Genomic DNA, 16,619 nt, shown 5'->3' with positions numbered 1-16,619 from the left:
TTTGTGAACAATATTTGAGAGAAATAGGCCTTTTGTGTACATAGAAAATGTTGTAGATCTTTAGGTTCAGGTCATGATAAAAAGGGCAAACACAAAAGTGTTGCGTTTTTAATTTTGCTCAGTGTAGTATGCCAAAAAAACCTTCTTACTTGTTATAATATGTTTTTGTGAACGCTCCTGCTAGTATTTTGCCGCTACCATTACTACTATTGTCTTCCGTGTCTATACAGTAATATATTTCCGTCCTCAGTATGTAGCTGTGGCTATAATCACATGCGTGCGCATTATTCCCTGAAGCCGAGCCTTGTCTCCTCTCCACAACCCCGGTGACGTAGCGAGTCACATGGGGTACAGGCTCAGCTTCTCAATGGGAGTATCGCAGTATCTCGGGGCATTAGGAAATGACGCATCCCCAGGATATACACAGCATTTTTCCACCAGCAATAAGCTTGCCGGAAAATAAGGGCTAACAGCGCCTGTGCCAGTGACATCATTTAAGAGAAACAAGGATTACACCGAAAGCAAGCGGGTAAGAAGCAATAAAAACATAGCAAACAATACTATAGCCTACACTTATTCATTTTAAAGAAACTGGTTGGAATGGGTTTAGAACTGCTGTAACAGGAAGACGCTGGGATTTCAGAAAATCTATTTTTTTAAACAGTTTCAACTCAGCACTATTGCCCCCAGCCCCTTTTGTGCATTTTTTTCTAAAAGAATGTACTCAAGGCAGTCTTTCTCCATTGAATAAAAGTGCAACCCCAGGACACTCTCTAAATATAAAAAATATTTACGTTCTATATTTTGCCATATTTGCTTTCATTATTATCACTTAAACACAAACTTAGGGCAAAGTAAAGAATCTAATCTCTGTTAATGGTATTTACAAACTAGTTGCGTAATTTCAGAGGACCCATCAACAATTTGACATTATTTGATAATTAGACTTTTTTCAATAGTTCTGTGTAATATTAGTGAAATGAATATTAGAAACATATGTAAGAAACAATGAGGTTGATTTACGAAAAGCAAAATGACTGTGCACTTTGCAAAGTGCATTTGGACTCTGCAAGTGCAATTTCTCCAGAGTTTAGTAAATGAGCAGAAGCTCTGCTGACTTCCATCATCCAATCATGTACAAGCAAAAATTTAGTTTTTTTTATTTTCCATGCACGTGATTGGGTACGCTTTGGAAAGTGAAACCTTACCTCATTTACTAAGCTCTTGAGCAACTGCACTTTGCAAAGTGCACAGTCTATTTAACTTTAGTAAATCAACCCCAAAGAGCAACTCCAGGTAAAGCGGTGTCTCAGACCTTATTGCATTGTAATAGGTTCAATCCTCCCAATCCTTGAGCCAAGCTTTCTATGACACCTAGAGAGATGAGTTCTCAGTACATTTATATAGAGTATCCACTAGGTGTCAGCACAAACACATAAAATAGTGTATGTGCCCTTTATCTGCCTTTTTAACATATAAAAAAATATATGGTAAAAGAATTCTTCTATTCCAGTGACAACTCAGCTCAGCCAAAGAGTCCCATTCTGTCACAGGCATTCTTGGACTGGGGAGATATCTCTCCAAAAGAGATACAGTATCTCCCCAAAAGGATCCCAGATATCAGTGAAAACGAAAAAATATATATTACAATTCACCCCATTCCTTCTAAGGCCTCTTTCACACGGATGATCCGTATGTCCGTTTTTCATCCATCCGTTTTCGGATGAAAAACGGACATACAGTCATCCCTATGGAGCGTCGGATGTCAGCGGTGACATGTCCGCTGACATCCGACCCCGCTCCGATCCGAAAAGTGTAACGGAGGAAAAACCTACTTTTCCCTCCGTTTTCGGATCGGATCGGATGACGACGGACACTACGGACCGTCATCATCCGATCCCCCCATAGGGGAGAGCGGCGCTCTGACAGGTCCGTCGCTGCACAGCGTGCAGCGATGCACCTGTCATCTTCCTGCTCAGCGGGGATCAGCGGAGCGATCCCCGCTGAGCCAGCGTGTGTTCACGGGGCGGATCATGACTGATCTGCCCCGTGTGAAAGAGGCCTAAAACATACATACATTTTTGGTGGATTTTCTCTTTTAAATTGAGAGTAAAACCTTTAAATGAGGTGCTTTTCCTATGCATATAGTACACTGGAAATAACTTCTGCCCAATGTTCATGTGACATGGCGCATGGCCGATCAGAAAAAGAAAAAAAAAAAGCCTTGTTGGATGGTTGAAACTTCCTAGTTTCACTTATCCCAATGCAGTTATTAAACGTTATATTTAGCTAAGTTTTGTTGGAATAATTTAGATCAGCATGACATATGCTTAAAAGTACAGTTGCTGGAATAGCTCTTTTGCTACTTCCCTGTGTTTTACAGACATGATTGTCTACATTCATTCCTAAGATAATGTACAGTTGTGCTCATAAGTTTACATACCCTGGCAGAATTTATGATTTCTTGGCCATTTTTCTGAGAATATGAATGATAACACAAAAACTTTTCTTTCACTCATGGTTAGTGTTTGGCTGACACCATTTATTATCAACCAACTGTGTTTAGTCTTTTTAAATCATAATCACAACAGAAACTACCCATATGACCCTGATCAAAAGTTTACATTCCCTGGTGATTTTGGCCTGATAACATGCACACAAGTTGACACAAAGGGGTAACCATCCTCACCTGTGATCTGTGCTTGTAATTAGTGTGTGTGTATAAAAGGTCAATGAGTTTCTTGACTCCTGACAGACCCTTGTTTCTTCCATCTAGTGCTGCACTGACGTTTCTGGATTCTGAGTCATGGGGAAGCAAAATAATTGACAAAGGATCTGCGGGGAAAAGGTAGTTGAACTATATAAAACAGGAAAGGGATATAAAAAGATATCCAAGGAATTGAGAATGCCAATCAGCAGAGTTCAAACTCTAATCAAGAAGTGGAAAATGAGGGGTTCTGTTGAAACCAAACCACGGTCAGGTAGACCAACTAAAATTTCAGCCACAACTGCCAGGAAAATTGTTCGGGATGCAAAAAAAAAAAACACAAATAACTTCAGGTGAAATACAGGACTCTCTGAAAACATGTGGTGTGGCTGTTTCAAGATGCACAATAAGGAGTCACTTGACGAAAGATGGGCTCCATGGTCGAGTCGCCAGAAGAAAGCCATTACTACGCAAATGCCACAAAGTATCCTGCTTACAATACGACAAACAGCACAGAGACAAGCCTCAAACCTTCTGGCACAAAGTCAGTTTGAGTTATAAGACCAACATTGAGCTTTTTGGCCACAACCATAAATGCTAGATTTGGAAAGGAGTCAACAAGGCCTATGATGAAAGGTACACAATTCCTACTGTGAAACACGGAGGTGGATCGCTGATGTTTTGGGGATGTGTGAGCTACAAAGGCACAGGAAATGTGGTCAAAATTGATGGCAAGATGAATGCAGTATGTTATCAAAAAATACTGGAGAAACATTTGCATTCATCAGCCAGGAAACTGCGCATGGAACGTACCTGGACATTCCAACATGACAGTGATCCAAAACACAAGGCCAAGTCGACCTGTCATTGGCTACAGCAGAATAAAGTAAAGGTTCTGGAGTGGCCATCAGTTTCTTGACCTCAATATCATTGAGCCACTCTGAAGATATCTCAAAACTGCAGTTCATGCAAGACAACTCAAGAATTTACAGGAACTGGGGGCTTTCTGCCAAGAGGAATGGGCAACTTTACCATCGGAGAAGATAAAGAGTCTCATCCACAAATACCACAAAAGACTTCAAGCTGTCATTGATGTGAAAGGGGGCAATGCACGGTATTAAGAACTGGGGTAAACTTTTGATCAGGGTCATTTGGGTAATTTCTGTTGTCATTATGATTTAACCACTGCAGCCCCGGAAGATTTGGCTGCTCAATGACCAGGCCATTTTTTGCGATACGGCACTGCGTTGTTTTAACTGACAATTGTGCGGTCGTACCACACTATACCAAAACAAAATTGACGTCCTTTTTTCCCCACAAATAGAGCTTTCTTTTGGTGGTATTTGATCATCTCTGAGGTTTTTATTTTTTGCTCTATAAACAAAAAAAGAGACAGTTTTGAAAAAAACACAATATTTTGTACTTTTTGCTATAATAAATATCCCCATTTTTTTTTAAAAATGAACATTTTTTCCTCAGTTTAGGCCAATATGTATTCTTCTACTTATAATACAATAAGCGAATATTGATTGGTTTGCGCAAAAGTTATAGCATTTACAAAATAGGGGAAAGATTTATGGCATTTTTATTATTATTATATTTTTACTAGTAATGGCGGTGATCAGCAATTTTTATCAGGACTGCGACATTATGGCAGACAGATCGGACACTTTTGACACATTTTTGGGACCATTGACATTTTTACAGCGATCAGTGCTATAAAAATGCACTGATTACTGTGTAAATGTCATTGGCAGGGAAGGGCTTAACACTAGGGGCGATAAAGGGGTTAACTGTATTCCCTTGTGTGTGTTCTAACTGTAGGGGGTTGGGACTGACTAGAGGAGATGACAGATCGTTGTTCCTAGCTAGTAGGAACACAAGATCTGTCTCTCCTCTCCTCACAGGACAGGGATTTGTGTGTTTACACACACACGTCCCTGTTCTGGCTCTCGTGCCCGCAATCACGCATGGCCAGTGGTTATCGCGACCGCTGGCCACGTGCATTGGCACCCCAACAGTGCCTTATGCGTGCCTACTATCCCCACATAAAGGGCGGACGTACAGCTACGACGGTTAGCAGGAATGTGCCAACCTGCCGCAGTATAATGATGGCAGCTGGTCGGCAAGCGGTTAAAAAGAGATAACACAGTTGATTGATAATAAATGGCTTCAGCCAAACACTAGCCATAAGTGAAAGAAAAGTTTTTGTGTTATCATTCATATTCTCTGAAAAATGGCCAAGAAATCATAAATTCTGCCAGGGTATGTAAACTTATGAGCACAACTGTATTTATAACATAAATAAAAAGTGATCATTTAATCAATATTAATACAAGTTTGCTAGTGGCAGCATGTTGTTGCAGCTTGCAATAAATAGTGATATGCTGGATATTTATAGATCACATATTCACATGTAAAATAGGTCTTATTTTGATGTCCTAATTATTTTAGTTTATTTTAGTTTATTTTTGTAAGCTGTAAAGGGGCATACAGTATATGAAGGTCCTGTCCTAAATTAGCATAGCTGGGATTTTCTGGGTGTAATTTAGGTAGGGTAGAAGTATTGTAACCATTTAGGGCACTAATAAAGGAAAATGTAAGGTTACCGTCATACTGAAATATATATATATATATATATATATATATATATATATATATATATATATATATATATATATTGTTAGCAGAAAACCTTTAGAATAATAATTTGAATACCTCAATCTTTTTGCATATTGGGAATAAATTTGTGAATTTTGAACTTTGTTTTGGAACCCATGAAATTTTTTTACCTCTTTTTGGTGCATTGTGTTAAACTGGTCTATTTGTATTTAATGCGCCTTCAATGCACATCCCCAGACCAAGAACGCATCAGACTTTTTTTAACACATTTGTTTGTGCATGCTCATTTGAGTGCCTTAAACAACGAATGACAACCAACCCATGCGTAGTTCATAAAAAAATGAAAACATACTGCACTGGTCTACATCTGTTAAAAAAAAAGCCTTTGTGATGGGTTAGTGGGTACTCAAGGTTTTTCTTTTGTAGTTAAAAACAAAACAAAACAAAAAAAAACAAAAATCATGCAATGTAAAAAAGATCATTACCCTGTCAGGCACTTATGAAAATATGTTGTAGAATGCAGTGGAATAATGTTTGACATGGGAACTACACTATCTTCTTAAACCTCATATTAGGTTGTGATGTCATGTGTTATGTAACTTCAGAGTCCTGCATTTTTAAACTACAAAGCACAGTAACGGGGAAATTCAGACCCATACTGAAAAGCATGAGGGGTATTTATAATGTAGTGAATATGACATTCATGATATATTCACTGCAAGTGAATCTTCCTAGTGCATGTGTTTAAATTACAAGGAATGATTAATCACTTCTGAATGTCACACTCACTGCTTTATATACAGTATATATCTCTATGTGTTAAAGCATGGTATTATTCAGTGTGAGTTTTTGTTTTTTGGGTTTTTTTTTTGCTTTTTGTTTACAAAATGCAAAAATTCAAGTTCCCACCATTACCTTGCCTTAACATTTTTCAAATGTAATTTACAAGTCTTTACATAATAATGCTCACAGTACCATTTTCTGAGTTCTGTATAATACTTGCATATCACTGGTTTTTAAAATATTAACAATAAATACAAGTTCTGATTATATATTAGTTTCTCGTTCGGATGAATTCGTCTGTGTGTTAGATTGCTTTTTGACTACATCAACTGAGTTTGGTGCGTTCAAAGGTTCAGCCTCTTTTTCAGCATTTTGTGCCTTGTTTGCCAGCTTTTCCCTTGCAAGTAATCTGTAATTGATAGCATTCCCAATGAACAAATAGATACTTGCTACAATTACAATAAGGCCACATACAAAGTACATGTATTTGTAGCTTCCGGTTACGTCCACTAAAAAGCCTAAAAAAAAGAAAAAAAAAATGTAAACTTTGTAACTTCCGTCTATACAGTTCATACATATTCTATTTTATTTTCATTTACAAGTTATGTTGGTTTCTCGCATTTTGGCCACTTCATAAGTATGTGGAAAAATATAAAGTGTGGAAAAAAAAATCAATATTGAGAGGATGCCCACAGAAGCTTCTACTTCTTTAAGTAAAAATACTAATCTCCTTATGAATGACCATGTTTACATACAGCGGTACATAACAGAAACACACAGAATGCAGTAACAAAAACGGAGATATATGAGCTGTATCTGCTACAGATAGGAGATTGATTGCGGCTGTTCTATTAGTCTCTTATGAATGTTAAGGCTGCAAAACTCCTATTAAAAAAAAGAGGTTAGGGTTTAGTGAAAAGGTTGCAGTAAATCATGATTTCATAACTGGAACCATTTAGGAACTATAACCTAGAGTTTCTAAAGTGTTAAAGTAGATAGCTCCTGAGACAGTCATTGCAAGGAAACCAATATGCAGCAAGCACTGTTAAACATGTCACACCTAAAACAAATACACAATTTATCGCATTCATATATCTACCATTGTGTATAGATGTAAACTTTTTTTCCTGGCCCACCTCATGTCAGCACACAATGAGCTCACAGGACCACCTCTTCATAGCTAAATAAGAGACTGCCCCTCCCCTACTGAAGTGTTCTTTTTTGGGTCAGGCTCCAGGCCACCTGTGGATTGCAGTTGGTAAGTGCTTTGCTTGCTGCACGAAAATCCCCCACTGCCAAACCTACCCCTCCATGTTCAGCCTCCCATGGAGTTGGAAGACCCTGAATGTTGGATGGTAAACCCTCCTAAAAACTGGGTGTCCTTTGTGCCAGGCCACAGGCAATGTTAATTAGATAGCACAAATATTTCACAGGTGTGGTATTACTAAGCTCTGCAATGTCACCATTGGGGTTTTTCTTGTCTTGTAGAGGCAGTGTGCTGCACTGCTCTCATGGCTTTGTCTTAAGTCTGAGAGTGGCGATGGATAATGTCACAGAGGGCAGGGAGACGGGCGGACCAGAGTTGTGATCGCCAGTCACCAAGCAGCAGCTTAAACAGTCTGAAACAGGCAGAGGAACTGCATTCTCTCCCTCTCTCTGCAGTCCTGCCGGTTTTCTCATGTGAGGTAAAGACTTGTTGCTGTTTGCTCCCCTGCTGTGCTGTGTTCCTGGGGGGTTAGACAGTCTGACTGTTTTTGTGTCTCCTGTCTGCCTCTGGAAGGCTGCCTGACCTCACTGCCGCTGGAAGGCTGCTTCTGAAGTAAATGGATGAAAGTAGATGAGTCTTAAAAGCACAGTGCACCTGTTTTTCTTAGTGAAATTGTTTTACATATTTTTAATTTTTTTCTGCATGAGCTCACTACACCTGTCAGTGGCACAGAAGATTAGCAAAAGGTAGGAGGGGGCGACATGGGCAGTGATCAAACAGGAAAAGCAGTTAACTCCATCTTAGTCTATGAAAGATCTTGGAGTAGTTTTTCATGCCAGAATAAGTCGAGTGGTTTTCCAAAACTGAAAAATTTGCAAAATGAAATCTGTGTACGAAAAGTCATGGAGACAGAATTTATGTCTTATGATTGCATTGACCCCATTGGGAGATTTTACAGCAGCCATTCCAGTGCTGCCTTGGGCCAGGTGGCACATGGAGGCTCTTTAATTCTCCTTCCTCAGTCAATAGGATGGGCTATCTATGGATCAGAAGGTGTTTGTGTCTGCACAAATTAGCAAAAACTGGAGTTTTTGGACACCAGTGTGCCTCTTTTGTGGCGTGCCTCGCAGCCCAGGAAATTGAATAATTATGACATTGGATGCCAGTCTGCCTCCAGTCTGGGGAGACAAGTGCAAGGCCATTGGAGCCTGGTGGAATGCTGACTGTCTTAAATTTAAGGAAGTTATCCCGGATCTGGATTTGGAAGACTGGGAGGACGACTGGGAATATCCTTTCTTACAACTCATCTCTGTCAGAGATCGGTTGATACAATTTAAACGGATTCATAGAGTCTATTTGTCACCCCAAAGATTATCCAAAATGAACCGGAATTCCTCCTCCAACTTTTGGAAGTGTGATATGGCAAATACCAACTTCAACCATATGTTGTGGTCTAGTCCCAGAATCCAGCCCTTTTGGGCGGAGGTCACGACCTTCATTGAAACCTTGACCATGATTCATGTTCCCCTGAATGTATCAATCTGTTTGCTTGGTCTGGTGGGCTCCTTGAACCAGAACACTAATAGAACTTCTCTTATTTTACGCTAGAAAGGCTCTACTCATTAAATGGAAACAAACGGAGGTACCTATGCAGCGAGAGGGTTTACCCCGCACCAGTGTGGATCCAAACCAGGTGTAAAGTAAATGATTCTCTCCAGGAGTAAAGAGCCCCAGGTGTTGGCTAATGCTGAGTAATGCTGAGAGTAGATGGGAAAATCCGGACAGCCGCACACCAAGAAGATATAATCCAAAAAATTTATTGTAAAATCAGGGCCGTACCATATACAGGACACCGTAGCAAACATATGTACAGGCAATAAGCTAACGCATTTCGCACTTATGTCAAGTGCTTACTCATAGCTAACCATGATAAAAATGTGACCACATATATACTTTCTATCATAAATCACGTGACTATGCAATCATGTTGAAATCCGGTCAAGCTGGGATCCGTCTGTGAAGGGTGCGAACACCTGTCAATGAATGATAGACGAGAGGATTAAACATCCTTGTGGATACAAAGTATATAAATGTAAGCATCGGAAAATAGGGCACATATAGATTAAATATTAAATAAAGATTAATCTATATGTGCCCTTTTTTCCAATGCTTACATTTATATACTTTGTATCCACAAGGATGTTTAATCCTTTTATCTATCATTCATTGACAGGTGTTCGCACCCTTCACAGCCGCATCCCAGCTGGTCCGGATTTCAACATGATTGCATAGTCACATGATTTATGATAGAAAGTATATATGTGGTCACATTTTTATCATGGTTAGCTACGAGTAAGCACTTGGCACATATTTTTGCTACGGTGTCCTGTATATGGTACGGTCCTGATTTTACAATACATTTTTTGGATTATATCTTCCTGGTGTGTGGCTGTCCGGATTTTCTCATCTACTCTCAGCAAATGGAGGTACCTACTTTGAATACATGGAAATCGCTGATCAACTCAGCGGTGCCACTATACAAAGAGGTCTATCTTGCCAGATGCTGCCCAGCCAAGTTTGACAAAATATGGCGCGTATATTTAGAATCAGATATCACGATCGCAACACAATAGGCACTGTTCCCTTTGATTGTCTACTTCAGCTAAAAGTCTTGTAGCAGTGAAGACCTAATTTTGCCATTATTTAAAGGTTCTCCTAAAGGTGTTATCCTCATCCTCAGCAGCTCTTCCCGATGTGGTCACCTGAAATACATGACACACTATCCTCCCCCTGTCCTCTCAATCTCTAATTACACAAGTAGTTTAAGTTATATAAGTTCTATAGATAAGTATAAATGTATAGGATTGTTTTATTAGTTGTTACCTCAGCCGGTGTATGCCCAGAGGCTGTATTATGTAACTTGTTTTATTTTTTTGCAAATTCAATAAAAAGAATTTTCAAAAAATTAAGGAAGTTTTTTTCTAGCATTGCAAGCCTTTCAGGATCTTCCTCCATGGGGCCTGAGTGAAGTTGATGACAGACAACAAGAAAGCAGTAGCCTACATTGTCCACCAAGGGGGCACCAAGTGTCTTTTGCTATTAATTTTTGGAACAAACTTTTTGCTGGGCTGGGAACCGCTTATGGGCAGTTAACGGAAGTCTACTTATTGGGAAAGCAGGATCCAGTAACGGATCAGTTAGGCTAATTTTTTTCCAACATTTCGTACCTCAACTAGTATTGACTCTATGGTGCATTCCAGCGGTAGTTCTCATAGAGCAGGCATGTCCAAAGTCCAGTTTCGGATGGCCTGCTTGGTAATTTTGACATATATATCTTTTGTGGCTCCCAACGAATCCTTGAGCACCGGGGGCCACAAAAGATAGATATGCTGGCTGCCTTGGAGGGGACAGAACGAGTGCTGTGCATACAGGAGAAGAGTGTTTCCTGTTTACACTGCATCCTGTGTAAAAGGAAGTCCCATCTCCTGCACTGCCATTGGACAACTGTTCTGTCCATCATAGGAGGTGGGACTTTCAATTAAAGAGGCCGCCGATAAAAACAGGAGTTTCTCCTGTATGTCTGTTGGCGCTCATTCCGCCCCCTCCCTGTCTCCTCCAAGGTTGCAGATGGACATGAATCAGGCTGCACTGATGGCAATGGTGAGTCTGCATTCATGTCAATGTGGCTGCTGAATTAATGGCAATGGTGTGGGTGCCGCATTAATGGCAATGGAGTGGGTGCTGCATTTATGGCAATGGAGCGAAGCTGCATTCATGGCAATGGAGTGGGTGCTGCATTCATGGCCATGGAGTGGGTGCTGTATTCATGGCAATACGGTGGATGCTGCATTCATGGCAATATGGTGGGTGCTGCATTCATGGCAATGTAGTGCAGCATTCATGGCAATGGAATGGGTGCGGCATTCATGGCAATAGAGTTGGTGTGGCATTCATGGCAATGGAGTTGGTGTGGCATTCATGGCAATGGAGTGGGTGCTGCATTCATGGCAATGGAGTGGGTGCTGCATTCATGGCAATGCAGTGGGTGCTGCATTCATGGCAATATGGTGGGTGCTGCATTCATGGCAATACTTGTGAAGCTGCAGATTGGCACTGATTAGGCTGCATTGATGGACACTGACCCTTATTTTGCTTCACAGTTCTTTATTTAAAATTTAAGATTTTTTCACGAAACTTCCTTTTTAAAGTTAAGGTGCGTGTTATAAGCCGATAAATACGGTATATCCAAATAACACGCCCAAGCTCATCTCTTCACCACACACAGTCACAAAGGTAAGAGAATTCTCATTGGGCAGTGTATTAGTGCTCGAACGAACACACTTAGACCAAATTTTAATGGTTTACAGAATGTCAGGAAAAATGATCGGCCCTCAAACATGTTCATTTCATCAAATCTGGCACTCTTTGAAAAAAGTTTGGACACCTCTGTCATAGAGAGTCTACAGAACACGCAGCTTCCGGTATTTGCAACAAGGTACAAAGGTAAAGTGATAGAATGTGGATTCACAGTGGCATGTGTTTTTTTCCGTTGGTGCTTCTCTTCCTCCAGTGTCCTTGATTATGAAAATTCTTCTGAAGATTTGGACAGAACATGTTTTAGCCTTGGTTTTCATTGCCCCCTCCCTAGATGCCATCTGCACCACCAATCCTGTTTCTGGTCAAACAAGATATTTTATGCCAATGTCAATAACAGCACCCCAATCCAGTGAAATTCTTAATAGCCTGGCTATTGATTCAGTGGGACTAGAGGTGCAGGGATTCTCACCTGAGGTGGTTCAGAACCTTGACCACAAGATCATGAACCCTACATATAAGGATATGAAGGAAGTTTGTCCTGTTTGCTCAGCAAAGTTTTCTATCCTGTGACCCCAGCTCTGGACATTTTTACAATCGGTGCTTGGTCTGGCATACAACGCCATTGAACAAATGCTTTATGCAGGCCATAATTCTTATACGACTACCAAGGAAACTTGTTCCCTTCACAGGACTTAGGCTTGGTTCTGAAAGCACTAGTACAGACATTCCTTGCTCCAATAGCTTCATTTCCATTGCTGTTCCTAGTGGTAAAACTAAAGTTTGCAAAGACTAATGCGCAAAAACCACAACCTCCTATATACAATATAAACCTGAATAAAATATTAAATATTGTGGTACCAGATAGAAAGCAGCCAACATAAATGGGTGCACTCAACACCCCAGAATCTAAATGCTAAAAACAGAATGATATGTGGCGCTGCTCTATCCTCCCGTACCAGACTGCAGGGAAGCAAGGTTAGCACTAATAGGTTAATCAACTTCCAGGTAAACCTCCTAATTACAGGTACTAAGTATATGACTGAAAGGTCTTAGCCACTGAACCAACAGATAGCCTGCATGTCAAATAAATAAATAAACACCTAGTGTAAAAATGCAGTTCCTAGTGCAATAGACCAACCTCCACACTATAAAAAATCCTAATGAGTAACCTGCATAGCAAAATAAATACATAAGTAAATAAAGTGACTTGTGCACAAGTGCAATCCCTGGTACAATGACCAATCTCCACAATGTAAACAGTAATCAAAGTGACATATTAATGACTCTAAAATACAATCCAAATATTGTAAAAGTGCAAATAGTGCATAACAAGTGCAAATATATTGAATGTTGCAAAAAATAATTACATTTATATTGTGGCCTCGTTTTCTCTAAAGTGCAGTGACTAAACCAGTGTAAAAAATATCCTGAATAATGTGCGACTACGGATGCCAAAAAAATGCTCCGCAGTAATAAACTTAGAGGTAAAGCAAAAAAATGTGAAAAAATGTAAAGCAAAAAAATGATAACATAAGTGCAATAAATGATATTATTGGTAATAAAATCGCATCACTTAAATATGAGGTGCAAATGGAGCACACACAAAAAAAGGAAAAATGAAACACAAAAAATATTTGTAATATGGTCCAAAGTGTGACAATAGTGCAATGCAATCCACACCAATATCATGCAATCTGTGACTTCCAGTGTTCAAACAGTCTTTTAAAGACATGCAGATAGCAGTGACTTGTGATGTTCTTTGCTTCTGGTGCACACACCAATTAGTCCCCCCAGCCTCTCACCTCCAGTAGCGGCCCCCAGTGGGCCGTCACACCACGTGATCCCTTTGATAAAGTCACGTGGTGTGACGCAACGCATCAGAGTAGGAGGAGCCAGGTGCCGACGCTTCTCGGGGACGGCCGAACCCGGAAGCTATACACTTTTTCTCGCTGCTCGTTGTGAATCTTTATGTAAGTTATTGCATTTGTTACAATAAACCTATTTTAAAGTACTACACTATGGGAGCTATTCCTTCTTTTTAACTATGGCCTTGGGACTACTATGAGTGGCCGGAGTTGAAGCGGAGTGCTATATCTACAGTCACCCCATAGGGAAGGCGAATGCTTGAAATACATCCCCGTGATAATAATATTATCCATCTGCTTGACTCGGCCCACTGGGGGGCCGCTACTGGAGGTGAGAGGCTGGGGGGACTAATTGGTGTGTGCACCAGAAGCAAAGAACATCACAAGTCACTGCTAGGGATGAGCTTCGAGTTCGAGTCAAACTCATGTTCGACTCGAACATTGGCTGTTCGCAAGTTCGCCGAACAGCGAACAATTTGGGGTGCTAATTTTAAAGGCTTATATGCAAGTTATTGTCATAAAAAGTGTTTGGGGACCTGGGTCCTGCCCCAGGGGACATGGATCAATGCAAAAAAAAGTTTTAAAAACAGCCGTTTTTTCAGGAGCAGTGATTTTAATAATGCTTAAAGTCAAACAATAAAAGTGTAATATCCCTTTAAATTTCGTAGCTGGGGGGTGTCTATAGTATGCCTGTAAAGGGGCGCATGTTTCCCGTGTTTAGAACAGTCTGACAGCAAAATGACATTTCGAAGGAAAAAACCCATTTAAAACTACTCGCGGCTATTGCATTGCCGACAATACACATAGAAGTTCATTGATAAAAACGGCATGGGAATTCCCCACAGGGGAACCCCGAACCAAAATTTAAAAAAAAAAAATGACGTGGGAGTCCCCCTAAATTCCATACCAGGCCCTTCAAGTCTGGTATGGATATTAAGGGGAACCCCGGCCAAATTAAAAAAAAAAAATGACGTGGGGTTCCTCCTAAATTCCATACCAGACCCTTCAGGTCTGGTATAGATTTTAAGGGGAACCCCACGCCAAAAAAAAAAAAAACGTTGTGGGGTCCCCCCAAAAATCCATACCAGACCCTTATCCGAGCACACAACCTGGCAGGCCGCAGGAAAAGAGGGGGGGGACGAGAGTGCGGCCCCCCCCTCCTGAACCGTACCAGGCCACATGCCCTCAACATTGGGCCGGTGGTTGTGGGGGTCTGCGGGCGGGGGGCTTATCGGAATCTGGAAGCCCCCTTTAACAAGGGGACCCCCAGATCCCAGCCCCCCCTGTGTGAAATGGTAAGGGGGTACTTACCCCTACCATTTCACTAAAAAACTGTCAAAAATGTTAAAAATGACAAGAGACAGTTTTTGACAATTCCTTTATTTAAATTCTTCTTCTTTCTTCTATCTTCCTTCATCTTCTTCTTCTTCTGGTTCTTCCTCCGGCGTTCTCGTCCAGCATCTCCTCCGCGGCGTCTTCTATCTTCTTCTCCTTGGGCCGCTCCGCACCCATGGCATGGGGGGAGGCTCCCGCTCTTCATCTTCTTCTTCTTCTCTTCTTCCTTCTTCTCTTCTTCTCTTCTTCATTTTCTTCTCCGGGCCGCTCCGCATCCATGCTGGCATGGAGGGAGGCTCCCGCTGTGTGACGGCGTCTCCTCGTCTGACGGTTCTTAAATAACGGGGGCGGGGCCACCTGGTGACCCTGCCCCCCTCTGAAGCACGGGACATGACGGGACTTCCCTGTGGCATTTCTCGTGATGTCACAGGGAAGTCCCGTCAAGTCACCGTGCGTCAGAGGGGGGTGGGGTCACCGGGTGGCCCCGCCCCCCGTTATTTAAGAACCATCAGACGAGGAGACGCCATCACACAGCGGGAGCCTCCCTCCATGCCAGCATGGGTGCGGAGCGGCCCGGAGAAGAAAATGAAGAAGAGAAGAGAAGAGCGGGAGCCTCCCCCCCATGCCATGGGTGCGGAGTGGCCCGAGGAGAAGAAGATAGAAGACGTCGCGGAGGAGATGCTGGATGAGAACGCCGGAGGAAGAACCAGAAGAGCCAGAAGAACCAGAAGAAGAAGATGAAGGAAGATAGAAGAAAGAAGAAGCATTTAAATAAAGGAATTGTCAAAAACTGTCTCTTGTCATTTTTAACATTTTTGACAGTTTTTTAGTGAAATGGTAAGGGTAAGTACCCCCTTATCATTTCACACGGGGGGGGCGGGATCTGGGGGTCCCCTTGTTAAAGGGGGCTTCCAGATTCCGATAAGCCCCCCCGCCCGCAGACCCCCACCGGCCAGGGTTGTGGGGATGAGGCCCTTGTCCTCATCAACATGGGAACAAGGTGTTTTGGGGGGCTACCCCAAAGCATCCTCCCAATGTTGAGGGCATGTGGCCTGGTACAGTTCAGGAGGGGGGCCGCACTCTCAACCCCCCCTCTTTTCCTGCGGCCTGCCAGGTTGCGTGCTCGAAAAAGGGTCTGGTATGGATCTTTGGGGGGACCCCACGCCATTTTTTTTTTTTTTGGCGCGGGGTTCCCCTTAAAATCCATACCAGACCTGAAGGGTCTGGTATGGAATTTAGGGGGAACCCCGCGTCATTTTTTTTTAAATTTTGGCCGGGGTTCCCCTTAATATCCATACCAGACCTGAAGGGCCTGGTATGGAATTTAGGGGGACTCCCACGTCATTTTTTTTTTTTTAATTCTGGTTCGGGGTTCCCCTGTGGGGAATTCCCATGCCGTTTTTATCAATGAACTTCTATGTGTATTGTCGGCAATGCAATAGCCGCGAGTAGTTTTAAATGGGTTTTTTCCTTCGAAATGTCATTTTGCTGTCAGACTGTTCTAAACACGGGAAACATGCGCCCCTTTACAGGCATACTATAGACACCCCCCAACTACGAAATTTAAAGGGATATTACACTTTTATTGTTTGACTTTAAGCATTATTAAAATCACTGCTCCTGAAAAAACGGCTGTTTTTAAAACTTTTTTTTGCATTGATCCATGTCCCCTGGGGCAGGACCCAGGTCCCCAAACACTTTTTATGACAATAACTTGCATATAAGCCTTTAAAATTAGCACTTTTGATTATTTATGTTCGTGTCCCATAGACTTTAACGGTGT

General features: G+C 41.6%; 1 protein-coding gene across 4 annotated transcripts in view; it reads right to left on the bottom strand.

Moving 5' to 3' along the window:
- Positions 1-6,175: 6,175 nt before the first annotated feature.
- The window catches only part of SLC16A7 (solute carrier family 16 member 7), a 154,370-nt gene continuing 143,926 nt past the window's right edge, over positions 6,176-16,619 (bottom strand). For all 4 annotated transcript variants that reach the window (XM_073619983.1, XM_073619981.1, XM_073619982.1 and 1 more), the window contains exon 5: positions 6,176-6,630. In XM_073619983.1, the coding sequence (XP_073476084.1) occupies positions 6,377-6,630 (254 nt within the window). In that variant the 3' untranslated portion in view covers positions 6,176-6,376. The remainder of the gene's footprint in view (positions 6,631-16,619) is intronic.

The sequence above is a fragment of the Aquarana catesbeiana genome, linkage group LG03 (assembly GCF_042186555.1).
Source record: "Aquarana catesbeiana isolate 2022-GZ linkage group LG03, ASM4218655v1, whole genome shotgun sequence".
NCBI classification, from domain to species: domain Eukaryota; kingdom Metazoa; phylum Chordata; class Amphibia; order Anura; family Ranidae; genus Aquarana; species Aquarana catesbeiana.
This window is presented reverse-complemented; position numbering and strand designations above follow the sequence as displayed.